Source organism: Myxine glutinosa, unplaced genomic scaffold (assembly GCF_964187855.1).
Source record: "Myxine glutinosa unplaced genomic scaffold, kmMyxGlut1.1 SCAFFOLD_826, whole genome shotgun sequence".
Classification (NCBI taxonomy): Eukaryota; Metazoa; Chordata; class Myxini; order Myxiniformes; family Myxinidae; genus Myxine; species Myxine glutinosa.
This window is the reverse complement of record NW_027616921.1, coordinates 24730-42436: the sequence shown is the minus strand read 5'-3', so window position 1 is coordinate 42436 and position 17707 is coordinate 24730. Positions and strand designations below refer to the sequence as shown.

Below are 17707 nucleotides of genomic sequence, written 5' to 3'. Positions count from 1 at the left end.
TGTTGAAGTAATACAATTCTTACAGAATGGTGTTTATCAAACATTCCAAGTTCAAGAAATTAATTCTAAATGTTGTGGCCAATTATGTTTATATGTATTATTTCAACTCAACAATAATGAAAATTTTTATGATATCATTTTTTATCTAATATAAATGACCTATGTTGGAAAAGATGGTTCTATCTTTGGAAAATCCTCTCAGGATATTGATTTATCAAATTATTATACAAAGGCACAGGCTGAACGACAAAAATATAGTGTAAGTAAAAATATTAATATGAAGAATACTTATAAATTAATCAATTATCCAAACCCTACAGATGCGAATGACTTGATTAGATTCAGTGATTTATCACAATATATATCTTTAAAGAAAACAGCACGTTTTGTGAAACAAGTAAAATTTACAACCACAACACCTGGTTATACTGACCATACACCTTTCCTCATTGAATTTAACTACCTGCTTACAATTAAATTTTATAAAGAAGGACATTTAGTTAATATGCGAATTAATAAATGGGGGTATGATATGCCTGATTTAGGGTATAATTGGTCTTTTTCAATAAACATAGAAGACCTACATGATTTAAATCAGTCTCGTAAAGAAGAATATTATCCACTTGGTGAAGATAAGGATTTATGTGGAAGTACAATTAGTAAACAACAAATACGTGATTTTAAGAAAATAAAAATATATGATAGTATAGCGATGGTTCGCATGACAAAGAAGGAAGGTAATGAGATAAGGATAGAAAGCCGAGGAATACAAACCGATTTGGTAGTGGGAAGATGGGGTGGTATTACCTGTCATAATATTAATCTCACATATATTTCTGATACATAAATGGCAGGAAGAAGACTACAAGAGAATTATAATTTTTGTATTCAAGGATACCTACAAGAAAAGGGTGCTCGGTATTACATACCTTATGATTTGGAGCATATACATGGGAATTTTGTCATAAAAAACTGGCCTTATACTGATATTGTTAAACCCACAAATAGAGACTTGTTTAAAATATTAAATAAAAATGAACTTCTCAAAGTTATGAAATATAAAACTCTTTTAGAAATCGTCAACAAATCTTATTGGTATCCTATTATGAGAAAAATAATTATAGATACAAGAATATCTCAAAATCCAGATGAGTATATGTATAATATTCTTTGGGGTTCAAACTCAAGGGTAGCAAGGGATGAGGAAGGAGTTGAAGAAGAGAAGGAGGAAAGAGAGAAAAAGGAGAAGGAGGAAAGGGAGAGGGAGGAGAAGGAGGAGAGGGAGAAAAAGGAGGAGAAGGAGGAGAGGGAGAAAAAGGAGAAGGAGGAAAGGGAGAAAAGGGAGAAGGAGGAAAGGGAGAAAAAGGAGAAGGAGGAGAGGGAGAAAATGGAGGAGGAGGAGAGGGAGCAAAGAGAGAGGGAGGAAAAATATAAAAAGATGGAAATCAGTGAGATTCATAAAAGATTGAGTGTATTAAAGCAAATAAATCAATCTCAACGCACCGAAGAGGAAATTAAAGAATTAACAACTCTTATGAAGATAGTGGTTTCAAAAATAAGAACGTCAATGTCTTCAATTTCAGGGAGGAGATTTAAACGAGAAAGTGGTGAAGAAGAAGAAGAAGAAGAAGGAAAAGATTATGTGATTGATGATGTTGGTGTCATTGACTTTAGTTAGTTTTTATTTGTAAATAAATGGAGGAGAGAGTGAAGGCATTCCTTAGGATTCTTTATGTTTTAAAAATAAAGATTGAAATGTATATGTTGAAAACCAAAAAGGTTTTGATACTCTGTCGGAATTTTTCTGATAAATAAATATGAGTTATTGTCTCAAATGTAAAAAGAAAACTAAATCTAAAAATATCTCTTATGTTAAAGCTAAAAATAATAGAGTTTATCAAAAAGGAATATGTCAAGTATGTGGCTCTAAAAAGTGCCAATTCATCTCTCCTAAAAGAGGAGGAGACATACAAAAGTTTCTGTCAGGAAGTAAATTTACAACAACTGGAATTCCAGGGGAATTACACCTTCCAGGGTATTCTTTCTGTGGTCCAGGAACAAACTTGGATAAAAGATTAGATGAGGCTGACAATCCTAAACCTTGGTCTAAACCTACAAATAGGGTTGACGAAGTGTGTATGAAGCATGATATTGCTTATGGGAAAACCACTACGTTGACTGAAAAACATAAAGCCGACAGCGAAATGTTGTATAATTTGTCTTTGATACAAAATCCAACGTTGAGAGAGAAAGTTGATAGGTTTATTGTGAGAAATTTGATAAATGCTAAATTGAAACTTGGTCTTGGTTATTCCTCAAAAAACTATTAGGCTCTAATGATGTCATCAAGACTGAGGAGCTTTTGGCTGAAGAATTACACAAACCTATAATCACAAAGTTTAAAAGAAGGAAGGTTTATTCTAAATACACCGACCACATATGGTCCGCTGATTTAATTGAATTGAATAATGACAGGGGATACAGGTATGCTTTAACCGTTATTGATTTGAGGAGTAGATTTGCCTGGGTTGTCCCTTTAAAAAAAAAAAGGGGTGATACTTTAATGTTAGCCTTTAAGCTAATATTTGATCGGGATAAAAGGAAATCAAAGAAGTTATGGACTGATGAGGGAACAGAGTTCTATAACAAAATATTCATGAAATTTCTTAAGGGGAAGGGTATTAAATTATACAGCACCTTTAATGAAGGAAAGGCAGTTGTTATTGAGCGTTTTAATCGTACTTTGAAAGAGAAATTATATAAAAAATTCACACAACTCGGTTCTCAAAAATGGGTGTATTTAATTCAGGATATTGTAGATAATTACAATAATACAGTTCATTCATCAACAAAATCAAAACCATCAGAAACATTTACAAAATTAGAATATGAAAAGGAGATAAATTTGAGAAAGCCCAAGTTCAAAGTTGGTGATATTGTAAGGATATACAAATGGAAAAGCCATTTTGAGAAAGGTTATACACAAAAATGGACTAATGAATTATTTATAATTGTTGATGTAATGGCTACAAACCCTTGGACTTACAAATTAAATGATATAAATCGAGAAGAAATCTTGGGTTCATTTTACTCGCAAGAATTACAAAAAACAAAGCTAATAATTCATTAAACAACATTTCTATTCACCCCACCCAGATTAGCTAATTTAATTAGTGGTAATAAAAAAATAAATTAAATAAATAAAAATCATAAGCCACACCCACACAGACCACGCCCACACAGACCCCGCCCACACAGACCCCGCCCACACAGACCACACCCATCATCCCCCCACCCTCCGTGCACCCCCACCCTTGACCCTTCACCCCCCTCATCCCACCCCACCTTCCCCACACACACAAGGGGAGGGGAGGGGTGGGATGAGGGGGGTGAAGGGTCTTTGGCAGGGGTGCACCTCCCCGTTCCCTCCTTTATTCTCTTTTTGTAATTAATAATTAAATAATTGTAAACAAAACAAATATATATAAATAATAGTGAAAACATTAAAAGCTTCATATTACTAAAACATTTTCCTTGAGGTATTATACATTCAACTTCTTCCCAGCACAAGTCAAAGACAGCAGATGTGTTGAGTTTTTGAATCTCTTCCTGAAGACAAGAGGACAAGAGGGGAGAGAAAATATTACACACACACACACATACACACACACACATACACATACACACACACACACACACACACACACAAGGATATGAGGATATTGGGATACATACCTCTAAAAAATCGAGCTTTGTGTTCAAGTGGTCGAGTTGAAAATTTAGGGTACCACATGTTGACGGGAAATAACCACTCTTTGGAAAATCAAAAGCATCCCACTCAAAGCCGTGGTTGTGGTTGTGGTCATCTGTTGATGGTGTTATATTCTTTCAAAAAAGAAAGAAAAAACGTTAATAATTTCTCCTAAAAGATACATTGTATTGACAATGAATAAATAAATGACAGCTCGCGTTTAATGGTACCAATCAGAGAAATGAATAATTAATTACCTGAGACAAACTCCGATGGTGATCATCTTCTAAGAACGGTGAAACATCGAATTCATTCAATCTGTGAGGCAGGTCGCTCCAACCAGTGTTCAATTCGTTGTAAACCTCTTGTGGAACAACTTGAAACTCTGCCAAGACCAGGTCATTTTGAAAACCTGAATTGCTGTAATAAAAAAATATATCATGAGTCATATAAATTTAAATTAATCACATACAAAGCTCACATCACCAGTTTAATTCTGAATGAAACTTACCAAAGTCCTGGTGAGTATTCTTCATCAGAGTAGAGAGTGAAATAAGACATGTTGATGCTCATGTTCTTCGGTTCGTAATGATAAAAACAGCACGGCAACACGACCTTTATAATGACCAAAATGTATTTTCGGGAACAGAACTCAGCTTTAACATTTCGAGGAAACAGGAAATAAGACAATGAAAACTTTCTGGGAAGTTATCCAAGTCAGTGAAACAACGTCATTTCTCAAAAGCGAATAATTAATTTTAAAAGGGTTTGAGTATGGTGATGGAAGTTGTAGGAGAATTAAATTATTTCCCACGCATAAACAAATATTTGTAGGGTCGATGTTTGAGTGGGTTATATTCACCAGAGTAAAAGGTTAAAAGGTCCATAAGGTCAGAAGGATCCCACAACTTTCCAGTTGGGACTTGTGTGTATGTGTGAATCCCATCCCTAGCTCAATTAAAATATATTCATTATGTATTAGCCCAAGAAGATTAATTGACTCATGGTCCAAAAGGATCACAGGTTCACACTAGAGATCTGTGAACCCCTATCCCTCACACATACACATAAGTTAAACCCCAACTAAAGTTGGGGTTAAACTTTTGTGTATGTGTGAGTCATAATAATATACAACCCCCAACCCAATCCCATCCCTAGCTTAATTAAAATATATTCATTATGTATTAGCCCAAGTAGATTAATTGACTCATGATTCATAAGGTCAAAAGGCCCATAGAGTCTTTTGGATTAATAGGGGTGTTTTCCCAAATAGGGGTAAACGACATTAGATAGGGATTTCCCATGTTAAACGAGGTGTCCCAGAAGCAACATTATTACCCTACTCATGTGAGACAAGTGGTTTTCAATGCCAGCACAAGTGCGAAAAGTGGTTTTGCAATACTAACACATGTGTGATAAGTGGTTTTCAACACTAACACAAGTGCGAAAAGTGGTTTTTCCACACTAATACAAGTGCAAAAGTGGTTTCCTGCACCAACACAAGTGCGAAAAGTGGTTTTTCCACACCAACACAAGTGCGAAAAGTGGTTTTTCAACAATAACACAAGTGCGAAAAGTGGTTTTTCAACATTAACACAAGTGCGAAAAGTGTTTTTTCCACACTAATACAAGTGCAAAAGTGGTTTCCTGCACCAACATAAGTGCGAAAAGTGGTTTTTCAACACTACCACAAGTGCGAAAAGTGGTTTTTCAACACTAACACAAGTGCGAAAAGTGGTTTTTCAACACTATCACAAGTGCAAAAAGTGTTTTTTCCACACTAATACAAGTGCGAAAAGTGGTTTCCTACACCAACACAAGTGCGAAAAGTGGTTTTCCAGCACGAACACAAGTGCGAAAAGTGGTTTTTCAACACTAACACAAGTGCGAAAAGTGTTTTTTCCACACTAATACAAGTGCAAAAGTGGTTTCCTGCACCAACACAAGTGCGAAAAGTGGTTTTTCAACACTAACACAAGTGCGAAAAGTGGTTTTTCAACACTATCACAAGTGCGAAAAGTGGTTTTTCAACACTATCACAAGTGCAAAAAGTGTTTTTTCCACACTAATACAAGTGCAAAAGTGCTTTCCTGCACCAACACAAGTGCGAAAAGTGGTTTTTCAACACTATCACAAATGCGAAAAGTGGTTTTTCAACACTAACACAAGTGCGAAAAGTGGTTTTGCAACACTAACACAAGTGCAAAAGTGGTTTTTCAACACTATCACAAGTGCAAAAAGTGTTTTTTCCACACTAATACAAGTGCAAAAGTGGTTTCCTGCACCAACACAAGTGCGAAAAGTGGTTTTTCAACACTACCACAAGTGCGAAAAGTGGTTTTTCAACACTAACACAAGTGCGAAAAGTGGTTTTTCAACACTAACACAAGTGCGAAAAGTGGTTTTTCAACACTAACACAAGTGCGAAAAGTGGTTTTTCCACACTAATACAAGAGCAAAAGTGGTTTCCTGCACCAACACATGTGCGAAAAGTGGTTTTTCAACACTAACACAAGTGCGAAAAGTGGTTTTTCAACACTGTCACAAGTGCAAAAAGTGTTTTTTCCACACTAATACAAGTGCAAAAGTGGTTTCCTGCACCAACACAAGTGCGAAAAGTGGTTTTTCAACACAACACAAGTGCGAAAAGTGGTTTTTCAATACTATCACAAGTGCGAAAAGTGGTTTTTCAACATTAACACAAGTGCGAAAAGTGTTTTTTCCACACTAATACAAGTGCAAAAGTGGTTTCCTGCACCAACATAAGTGCGAAAAGTGGTTTTTCAACACTAACACAAGTGCGAAAAGTGGTTTTTCAACACTAACACAAGTGTGAAAAGTGGTTTTTCAACACTATCACAAGTGCAAAAAGTGTTTTTTCCACACTAATACAAGTGCAAAAGTGGTTTCCTGCACCAACACAAGTGCGAAAAGTGGGTTTTCAACACTAACACAAGTGCGAAAAGTGGTTTTTCAACACTAACACAAGTGCGAAAAGTGGTTTTTCAACACTATCACAAGTGCAAAAAGTGTTTTTTCCACACTAATACAAGTGCAAAAGTGGTTTCCTGCACCAACACAAGTGCGAAAAGTGGTTTTTCAACACTAACACAAGTGCGAAAAGTGGTTTTTCAACACTAACACAAGTGCGAAAAGTGGTTTTTCCACACTAATACAAGTGCAAAAGTGGTTTCCTGCACCAACACAAGTGCGAAAAGTGGTTTTTCAACACTAACACAAGTGCGAAAAGTGGTTTTTCAACACTGTCACAAGTGCAAAAAGTGTTTTTTCCACACTAATACAAGTGCAAAAGTGGTTTCCTGCACCAACACAAGTGCGAAAAGTGGTTTTTCAACACTAACACAAGTGCGAAAAGTGGTTTTTCAACACTATCACAAGTGCAAAAAGTGTTTTTTCCACACTAATACAAGTGCGAAAAGTGGTTTCCTACACCAACACAAGTGCGAAAAGTGGTTTTCCAGCAAGAACACAAGTGCGAAAAGTGGTTTTTCAACACTAACACAAGTGCGAAAAGTGTTTTTTCCACACTAATACAAGTGCAAAAGTGGTTTCCTGCACCAACACAAGTGCGAAAAGTGGTTTTTCAACACTAACACAAGTGCGAAAAGTGGTTTTTCAACACTATCACAAGTGCGAAAAGTGGTTTTTCAACACTATTACAAGTGCAAAAAGTGTTTTTTCCACACTAATACAAGTGCAAAAGTGGTTTTCTGCACCAACACAAGTGCGAAAAGTGGTTTTTCAACACTATCACAAATGCGAAAAGTGGTTTTTCAACACTAACACAAGTGCGAAAAGTGGTTTTGCAACACTAACACAAGTGCAAAAGTGGTTTTTCAACACTATCACAAGTGCAAAAAGTGTTTTTTCCACACTAATACAAGTGCAAAAGTGGTTTCCTGCACCAACACAAGTGCGAAAAGTGGTTTTTCAACACTACCACAAGTGCGAAAAGTGGTATTTCAACACTAACACAAGTGCAAAAAGTGGTTTTTCAACACTAACACAAGTGCAAAAGTGGTTTCCTGCACCAACACAAGTGCGAAAAGTGGTTTTTCAACACTAACACAAGTGCGAAAAGTGGTTTTTCAACACTAACACAAGTGCGAAAAGTGGTTTTTCAACACTAACACAAGTGCGAAAAGTGGTTTTTCAACACTAACGCAAGTGCAAAAAGTGTTTTTTCCACACTAATACAAGTGCAAAAGTGGTTTCCTGCACCAACACAAGTGCGAAAAGTGGTTTTTCAACACTAACACAAGTGCGAAAAGTGGTTTTTCCACACTAATACAAGTGCAAAAGTGGTTTCCTGCACCAACACAAGTGCGAAAAGTGGTTTTTCAACACTATCACAAATGCGAAAAGTGGTTTTTCAACACTAACACAAGTGCGAAAAGTGGTTTTGCAACACTAACACAAGTGCAAAAGTGGTTTTTCAACACTATCACAAGTGCAAAAAGTGTTTTTTCCACACTAATACAAGTGCAAAAGTGGTTTCCTGCACCAACACAAGTGCGAAAAGTGGTTTTTCAACACTATCACAAATGCGAAAAGTGGTTTTTCAACACTAACACAAGTGCGAAAAGTGGTTTTGCAACACTAACACAAGTGCAAAAGTGGTTTTTCAACACTATCACAAGTGCAAAAAGTGTTTTTTCCACACTAATACAAGTGCAAAAGTGGTTTCCTGCACCAACACAAGTGCGAAAAGTGGTTTTTCAACACTACCACAAGTGCGAAAAGTGGTTTTTCAACACTAACACAAGTGCGAAAAGTGGTTTTTCAACACTAACACAAGTGCGAAAAGTGGTTTTTCAACACTAACACAAGTGCGAAAAGTGGTTTTTCCACACTAATACAAGAGCAAAAGTGGTTTCCTGCACCAACACAAGTGCGAAAAGTGGTTTTTCAACACTAACACAAGTGCGAAAAGTGGTTTTTCAACACTGTCACAAGTGCAAAAAGTGTTATTTTCCACACTAATACAAGTGCAAAAGTGGTTTCCTGCACCAACACAAGTGCGAAAAGTGGTTTTTCAACACAACACAAGTGCGAAAAGTGGTTTTTCAATACTATCACAAGTGCGAAAAGTGGTTTTTCAACATTAACACAAGTGCGAAAAGTGTTTTTTCCACACTAATACAAGTGCAAAAGTGGTTTCCTGCACCAACATAAGTGCGAAAAGTGGTTTTTCAACACTAACACAAGTGCGAAAAGTGGTTTTTCAACACTAACACAAGTGTGAAAAGTGGTTTTTCAACACTATCACAAGTGCAAAAAGTGTTTTTTCCACACTAATACAAGTGCAAAAGTGGTTTCCTGCACCAACACAAGTGCGAAAAGTGGGTTTTCAACACTAACACAAGTGCGAAAAGTGGTTTTTCAACACTAACACAAGTGCGAAAAGTGGTTTTTCAACACTATCACAAGTGCAAAAAGTGTTTTTTCCACACTAATACAAGTGCAAAAGTGGTTTCCTGCACCAACACAAGTGCGAAAAGTGGTTTTTCAACACTAACACAAGTGCGAAAAGTGTTTTTTCAACACTAACACAAGTGCGAAAAGTGGTTTTTCAACACTAACACATGTGCGAAAAGTGTTTTTTCCACACTAATACAAATGCAAAAGTGGTTTCCTGCACCAACACAAGTGCGAAAAGTGGTTTTTCAACACTAACACAAGTGCGAAAAGTGGTTTTTCCACACTAATACAAGTGCAAAAGTGGTTTCCTGCACCAACACAAGTGCAAAAAGTGGTTTTTCAACACTAACACAAGTGCGAAAAGTGGTTTTTCAACACTAACACAAGTGCAAAAAGTGGTTTTTCAACACTAACACAAGTGCAAAAGTGGTTTCCTGCACCAACACAAGTGCGAAAAGTGGTTTTACAACACTAACACATGTGCGAAAAGTGTTTTTTCCACACTAATACAAGAGCAAAAGTGGTTTCCTGCACCAACACAAGTGCGAAAAGTGGTTTTTCAACACTAACACAAGTGCGAAAAGTGGTTTTTCAACACTGTCACAAGTGCAAAAAGTGTTTTTTCCACACTAATACAAGTGCAAAAGTGGTTTCCTGCACCAACACAAGTGCGAAAAGTGGTTTTTCAACACAACACAAGTGCGAAAAGTGGTTTTTCAATACTATCACAAGTGCGAAAAGTGGTTTTTCAACATTAACACAAGTGCGAAAAGTGTTTTTTCCACACTAATACAAGTGCAAAAGTGGTTTCCTGCACCAACATAAGTGCGATAAGTGGTTTTTCAACACTAACACAAGTGCGAAAAGTGGTTTTTCAACACTAACACAAGTGTGAAAAGTGGTTTTTCAACACTATCACAAGTGCAAAAAGTGTTTTTTCCACACTAATACAAGTGCAAAAGTGGTTTCCTGCACCAACACAAGTGCGAAAAGTGGGTTTTCAACACTAACACAAGTGCGAAAAGTGGTTTTTCAACACTAACACAAGTGCGAAAAGTGGTTTTTCAACACTATCACAAGTGCAAAAAGTGTTTTTTCCACACTAATACAAGTGCAAAAGTGGTTTCCTGCACCAACACAAGTGCGAAAAGTGGTTTTTCAACACTAACACAAGTGCGAAAAGTGTTTTTTCAACACTAACACAAGTGCGAAAAGTGGTTTTTCAACACTAACACATGTGCGAAAAGTGTTTTTTCCACACTAATAGTGGTTTTTCAACACTAACACAAGTGCGAAAAGTGTTTTTTCCACACTAATACAAGTGCAAAAGTGGTTTCCTGCACCAACACAAGTGCGAAAAGTGGTTTTTCAACACTACCACAAGTGCGAAAAGTGGTTTTTCAACACTAACACAAGTGCAAAAAGTGGTTTTTCAACACTAACACAAGTGCAAAAGTGGTTTCCTGCACCAACACAAGTGCGAAAAGTGGTTTTTCAACACTAACACAAGTGCGAAAAGTGGTTTTTCAACACTAACACAAGTGCGAAAAGTGGTTTTTCAACACTAACACAAGTGCGAAAAGAGGTTTTTCAACACTAACGCAAGTGCAAAAAGTGTTTTTTCCACACTAATACAAGTGCAAAAGTGGTTTCCTGCACCAACACAAGTGCGAAAAGTGGTTTTTCAACACGAACACAAGTGCGAAAAGTGGTTTTTCCACACTAATACAAGTGCAAAAGTGGTTTCCTGCACCAACACAAGTGCAAAAAGTGGTTTTTCAACACTAACACAAGTGCGAAAAGTGGTTTTTCAACACTAACACAAGTGCGAAAAGTGGTTTTTCAACACTAACACAAGTGCGAAAAGTGGTTTTTCAACACTATCACAAGTGCAAAAAGTGTTTTTTCCACACTAATACAAGTGCAAAAGTGGTTTCCTGCACCAACACAAGTGCGAAAAGTGGTTTTTCAACACTATCACAAGTGCAAAAAGTGTTTTTTCCACACTAATACAAGTGCAAAAGTGGTTTCCTGCACCAACACAAGTGCGAAAAGTGGTTTTTCAACACTAACACAAGTGCGAAAAGTGTTTTTTCAACACTAACACAAGTGCGAAAAGTGGTTTTTCAACACTAACACATGTGCGAAAAGTGTTTTTTCCACACTAATACAAGTGCAAAAGTGGTTTCCTGCACCAACACAAGTGCGAAAAGTGGTTTTTCAACACTAACACAAGTGCGAAAAGTGGTTTTTTCCACACTAATACAAGTGCAAAAGTGGTTTCCTGCACCAACACAAGTGCAAAAAGTGGTTTTTCAACACTAACACAAGTGCGAAAAGTGGTTTTTCAACACTAACACAAGTGCGAAAAGTGGTTTTTCAACACTAACATAAGTGCGAAAAGTGGTTTTTCAACACTATCACAAGTGCAAAAAGTGTTTTTTCCACACTAATACAAGTGCAAAAGTGGTTTCCTGCACCAACACAAGTGCGAAATGTGGTTTTTCAACACTAACACAAGTGCGAAAAGTGGTTTTTCCACACTAATACAAGTGCAAAAGTGGTTTTTCAACTCTAACACAAGTGCGAAAAGTGGTTTTTCAACACTAACACAAGTGCGAAAAGTGGTTTTTCAACACTAACACAAGTGCGAAAAGTGGTTTTTCCACACTAATACAAGTGCAAAAGTGGTTTCCTGCACCAACACAAGTGCGAAAAGTGGTTTTTCAACACTAACACAAGTGCGAAAAGTGGTTTTTCAACACTAACACAAGTGCGAAAAGTGGTTTTCAACACTAACACAAGTGCGAAAAGTGGTTTTTCAACACTATCAAAAGTGCAAAAAGTGTTTTTTCCACACTAATACAAGTGCAAAAGTGGTTTCCTGCACCAACACAAGTGCGAAAAGTGGTTTTTCAACACTAACACAAGTGCGAAAAGTGGTTTTTCCACACTAATACAAGTGCAAAAGTGGTTTTTCAACTCTAACACAAGTGCGAAAAGTGGTTTTTCAACACTAACACAAGTGCGAAAAGTGGTTTTTCAACACTAACACAAGTGCGAAAAGTGGTTTTTCCACACTAATACAAGTGCAAAAGTGGTTTCCTGCACCAACACAAGTGCGAAAAGTGGTTTTTCAACACTAACACAAGTGCGAAAAGTGGTTTTTCAACACTGTCACAAGTGCAAAAAGTGTATTTTCCACACTAATACAAGTGCAAAAGTGGTTTCCTGCACCAACACAAGTGCGAAAAGTGGTTTTTCAACACTAACACAAGTGCGAAAAGTGGTTTTTCAACACTATCACAAGTGCAAAAAGTGTTTTTTCCACACTAATACAAGTGCAAAAGTGGTTTCCTACACCAACACAAGTGCGAAAAGTGGTTTTCCAACACGAACACAAGTGCGAAAAGTGGTTTTTCAACACTAACACAAGTGCGAAAAGTGTTTTTTCCACACTAATACAAGTGCAAAAGTGGTTTCCTGCACCAACACAAGTGCGAAAAGTGGTTTTTCAACACTAACACAAGCGCGAAAAGTGGTTTTTCAACACTATCACAAGTGCGAAAAGTGGTTTTTCAACACTATCACAAGTGCAAAAAGTGTTTTTTCCACACTAATACAAGTGCAAAAGTGGTTTCCTGCACCAACACAAGTGCGAAAAGTGGTTTTTCAACACTATCACAAGTGCGAAAAGTGGTTTTTCAACACTAACACAAGTGCGAAAAGTGTTTTTTCCACACTAATACAAGGGCAAAAGTGGTTTCCTGCACCAACACAAGTGCGAAAAGTGGTTTTTCAACACTAACACAAGTGCGAAAAGTGGTTTTTCAACACTAACACAAGTGCAAAAAGTGGTTTTCAACACAAGCACGAGTGCTGAAAGTGGTTTTCAACACCAGCATAAGTGTGGAAAATGGTTTCTGCAACACTTACACAAATGTGAATAATGGTTTACAACAGTAACATGAGTGCGGAAAGTGGTTTGCAACATGAACACAAGTGTGATAAGTGGTTTTCAATACCAGCACGAGCGCGGAAAATGGTTTTGCAATTCTAAGCCATGTGCGAAAAGTGGTTTTCAACACAAGCAAGAGAGCTGAAAGTGGTTTTCAACGGCAGCAGAAGTGTGGAAATTGGTTTTTGCAACACTAATACAAGTGCGGAGAGTGGTTTTCAATGCCAGCACAAGTGCGAAAAGTGGTTTTGCAACACAACACATGTGAGACAAGTGGTTTTCAATGCCAGCACAAGTGCGAAAAGTGGTTTTGCAATACTAACACATGTGTGATAAGTGGTTTTCAACACTAACACAAGTGCGAAAAGTGGTTTTTCCACACTAATACAAGTGCAAAAGTGGTTTCCTGCACCAACACAAGTGCGAAAAGTGGTTTTTCCACACCAACACAAGTGCGAAAAGTGGTTTTTCAACACTAACACAAGTGCGAAAAGTAGTTTTTCAACATTAACACAAGTGCGAAAAGTGTTTTTTCCACACTAATACAAGTGCAAAAGTGGTTTCCTGCACCAACATAAGTGCGAAAAGTGGTTTTTCAACACTACCACAAGTGCGAAAAGTGGTTTTTCAACACTAACACAAGTGCGAAAAGTGGTTTTTCAACACTATCACAAGTGCAAAAAGTGTTTTTTCCACACTAATACAAGTGCGAAAAGTGGTTTCCTACACCAACACAAGTGCGAAAAGTGGTTTTCCAGCACGAACACAAGTGCGAAAAGTGGTTTTTCAACAATAACACAAGTGCGAAAAGTGTTTTTTCCACACTAATACAAGTGCAAAAGTGGTTTCCTGCACCAACACAAGTGCGAAAAGTGGTTTTTCAACACTAACACAAGTGCGAAAAGTGGTTTTTCAACACTATCACAAGTGCGAAAAGTGGTTTTTCAACACTATCACAAGTGCAAAAAGTGTTTTTTCCACACTAATACAAGTGCAAAAGTGGTTTCCTGCACCAACACAAGTGCGAAAAGTGGTTTTTCAACACTATCACAAATGCGAAAAGTGGTTTTTCAACACTAACACAAGTGCGAAAAGTGGTTTTGCAACACTAACACAAGTGCAAAAGTGGTTTTTCAACACTATCAGTAGGGTAATAATGTTGCTTCTGGGACACCTCGTTTAACATGGGAAATCCCTATCTAATGTCGTTTACCCCTATTTGGGAAAACACCCCTATTAATCCAAAAGACTCTATGGGCCTTTTGACCTTATGAATCATGAGTCAATTAATCTACTTGGGCTAATACATAATGAATATATTTTAATTAAGCTAGGGATGGGATTGGGTTGGGGGTTGTATATTATTATGACTCACACATACACAAAAGTTTAACCCCAACTTTAGTTGGGGTTTAACTTATGTGTATGTGTGAGGGATAGGGGTTCACAGATCTCTAGTGTGAACCTGTGATCCTTTTGGACCATGAGTCAATTAATCTACTTGGGCTAATACATAATGAATATATTTTAATTGAGCTAGGGATGGGATTCACACATACACACAAGTCCCAACTGGAAAGTTGTGGGATCCTTCTGACCTTATGGACCTTTTAACCTTTTACTCTGGTGAATATAACCCACTCAAACATCGACCCTACAAATATTTGTTTATGCGTGGGAAATAATTTAATTCTCCTACAACTCTCCTCACCGTCTAATACATTAACAAAAAATATGTTTGAGTTTGGTTCTTTATTAAGATATTTTAACTGAGCTAAGATAAAATGGTAAACCTCCCTCAATGTTCTTGTTTGAGCGCCTCCAGTGCCACATACCATTTTTAAATTAAAGTATATATTTTCCTGACAACCATCAAAGTTTTCCGTCCACTCAAAAATATTTCCAGCTTTTTTACCCAATTCACCGGTATTTAAATTAATTCTCTTATTTGTTTTGTGAACTTTTTTACCAGTTGCCTTTTCAATTATACCTATTTGATATTTTTCACATTCGTTATGTTTACCATTTATATACCAAGGTTGATTACACCTCCACTCTTTAGTCTGGTTGGTACTTGGTTCTATCATTTATATAATAGTAAAAAAGGAGGCGGTAGCCCTTAAAATCCCTAACCCCATTAACTTATCACTTATGTATATCTTATCACTTATATACTTATATATCCATAAGGGAGACTATCAATTCCATTTTCTAAAATAAACCTCTTATCATCAAAAGCCCCCAATGCTTTCTTATTCATCTCTTCTGAATATAATTGATGTTTATAACTTCTTATTCCATTAATCTTTCTAAACTCTTCTTTCTTTGTTGTTAAACAGTTATAATAATCCTTAAAGTTTATTGTTTCTTTTATGACATTTTTCTTTATGCCTTTTAACTTCTTATCAGTTTTTTCAACGTTATTCACAATATATTTATAAGCATAAGCCTTAGACCTCAATCCCACAAATTCACTCATGACATTTCCTCCTAATTCATCCTTAAACTTTCCAATCACCTTTTTATTTTTGGAGGAGAACAACTCACTCTCTGGGCTGTAATTACTAGTGTCATAGATATTAATGTCCTTTTTCATGTCTGAATAAACATCATCAGTATTAATTTGCAAAATAAAACTATCTGTATCCATATAAAGTAGATTAACATCATTTTGATATTTCTTCCTCAAGTTATTATAAAAGTAATCATACATTAATGACTTTGATAAATCAAGAATTGTTGTTCCAATATAAATAGGTTTGTTCATTTCAATACTCTCTTTAACCAAATGGATCGCACAAAAGTTCTCAGTAAAGACCTCAGCTCTAGTAAAACTCGGTCTATTAATTAATTTTGATGCTTGTTCCCAAGATGTTGATAGTCTGATATTTTGTCTTTTCCTCACATTCTCCATGGTCTTACCAAAGACCGCATTATTCATCAATTTATAAAAGTCTTTCTCAAAATCGGTTTTTGACTCTGTTCTTCTTTGTGTATTGAAATCAATGTACCCCCTTAACCAATGACTTTGATTGAACTTTAGAACCCTATGGATCTTCTCTACTCTTAGACCTTTTGATAAATATTGTCGCAAATTTCTTTGGTGTAGAACATAATTTTTCTTGTTATATAATGTAGTAAGTAATTTTTCTGTTGATTCACCTATATTAAATGATCGCTGATAATCACTTAACCACTCCTTCTTTGGACTTTCTTTCTCACAAGCAAATGGGAGATCTTTGTGTAGGTTATGGAGTTCCTCTGGATATTTTAAATCAATTTCAAAATAATAACCAACCTTTGAATCATCCAATTCTTTTTGTGTAGAGATACATACATCTTGTAAAACCTTTTTGTAATCTTTTTCCTTTACCCATCTAAGTTTTCCATAAGGAAGAGCCTGAGACATTGCCCAGCCATACAGGTTGTTTGCGTCATAGTACATCAAGTAAGAACTCTCTTTCGTTGATTCATAATTTGGAAGATATTTGTTATTTGCTTTTGCGTATCTCTTTGAACAGACTTGTGAAATTCCTCCTCTCTTTGCCTTTTCAATCATCAAAAGCATATCAACATCGGTTATCAAATCCAAATCTTGTTTTGTCATTTTCAACATCGCACTCCAGGCCAATCCAGGTGCTGTGTAGTAGTGAGCAGGATCCAATCCATATCCAGTGCGACAAACAGATCTAAAGGCTTCAAATACATCGGCCAATAAAAGGACATCAGTTTTGAGATACAAATCATGATACTCGCCAAGATTCTTGATGTTATATTTTTCCCAAACATTTTGTGCGTGTACATAATCTTTATCAGATATATTACTGTTGTTTAATTTGTTATAGAAATTTTCTTTTGAAGGAAGTTGTGTTTCATTGAATCTCTCAAATGAGTCCATATAGTCATAGGGGTAAATTCCCTTTTGTGTTAGAAAATCTTTATCTAAAAAATACTCTGAAAGACATGGAAACTCTTTTAGATTTTGAACCAAGTTAACCAATGGACTTGCCATGAATTTAAATGTATCAAGAAATCTGATATGAGTAATAGGAGATGTGTGAATTGTTTTTGTGAATGAAATGTATTTCTGATCCGTGTTTGGAATTGCTGAGATACTTCCAGAAGTCTTTGAGAGTTCCTTGATAAATAGATGTGTATCATAATGAGCGTTGTTATGAAGAAAGACAGGAATGAAAGAGGGGAGTTGATAATTAATATTACAACTTTGATGAGCCGGACCTCTATATTTACCAGTGAGATGACAATGGTCTCTAACCTTTAGACCTTTACCAATTTTCTCCTCACAAATATGACAGACATTGTTTTTTATAAATTCCCTTTTTTCTTTACTTGTTAAGGACATTGGTTTATTGGTTTCTCTCATTATCTTGGTTAATCGAACACAGTCTTTTTCTAGTCGTTTCACAAACTCCTCTGGGGTATTTGAGCCTCTATACATCTCTAACTTGTTATATTTATCACCAACGGATGATTTGATATAATAACAAAAACCGCAAGGAGTATGTTTTTGATATTTATTTGTGTATGATTCTTTT

General features: G+C 36.3%; 1 protein-coding gene across 1 annotated transcript; it reads right to left on the bottom strand.

Moving 5' to 3' along the window:
• Window positions 1-2804: 2804 nt before the first annotated feature.
• Window positions 2805-4541, bottom strand: LOC144889107 (uncharacterized). The gene is made up of 4 exons (XM_078768990.1): window positions 4263-4541; window positions 4009-4171; window positions 3736-3885; window positions 2805-3609 (listed from the first exon to the last, which is right to left on the bottom strand). Exons 1-4 carry the CDS (start codon window positions 4322-4324, stop codon window positions 3208-3210), a joined length of 777 nt encoding a protein of 258 aa, XP_078625116.1. The 5' UTR covers window positions 4325-4541; the 3' UTR covers window positions 2805-3207.
• Between the last annotated feature and the right edge of the window lie 13166 nt (window positions 4542-17707).

What these genes read in the sequence shown, in the direction of transcription:
- LOC144889107 (XM_078768990.1), bottom strand. Translation starts at nt 4,324, where the DNA reads ATGAGCATCAACATGTCTTATTTCACTCTCTACTCTGATGAAGAATAC. An exon ending in GAATACTCACCAGGACTTTG is followed by an intron (nt 4,172 to 4,262) that starts GTAAGTTTCATT and finishes TTTTTATTACAG; the next exon opens with CAATTCAGGTTTTCAAAATG. An exon ending in ACCATCGGAGTTTGTCTCAG is followed by an intron (nt 3,886 to 4,008) that starts GTAATTAATTAT and finishes CTTTTTTGAAAG; the next exon opens with AATATAACACCATCAACAGA.